Below are 331 nucleotides of genomic sequence, written 5' to 3' on the forward strand. Positions count from 1 at the left end.
CACGGATGAGTGGGCAAGTCACAACTTCTATCAAGTGTCCCCATAAGAGATTTCCCCTCACTTCCTGTCCCTGTGACATCACCAGCTCAGGTTAAATCCCCCTAATGAGAGCACAGTGTGCAATACCTGACGGGGCTTCTAAGAGGAATACAATGAAAAGGGGGGGGAGTTTGGCTTTAATAAAACCCCTTCACAATGACAACAGCGATCAGGAAACGACGCCTCGTGTTTATTTCTCCGGCAGGACAAGAGGCGGAGATACAGCATGATGCACTCCCAGGAATCGGGAAGTTCCGTCTTCTTCCAATCGCAGGACTCGCCCGGAAGCGGC

At 51.4% G+C, this 331-nt stretch overlaps 1 protein-coding gene across 1 annotated transcript in view; it reads left to right on the top strand.

The window, feature by feature from the left end:
* VWA5B1 (von Willebrand factor A domain containing 5B1) overlaps nt 1–331 on the top strand; it is a 71,923-nt gene that overhangs the window by 48,532 nt on the left and 23,060 nt on the right. The window contains exon 13 of the mRNA XM_018572652.1: nt 245–331. Within this exon, the coding sequence (XP_018428154.1) occupies nt 245–331 (87 nt within the window). The remainder of the gene's footprint in view (nt 1–244) is intronic.

Source organism: Nanorana parkeri, unplaced genomic scaffold (genome assembly GCF_000935625.1).
Source record: "Nanorana parkeri isolate BGI_ZX_2015 unplaced genomic scaffold, ASM93562v1 scaffold2092, whole genome shotgun sequence".
Taxonomy (NCBI): Eukaryota; Metazoa; Chordata; class Amphibia; order Anura; family Dicroglossidae; genus Nanorana; species Nanorana parkeri.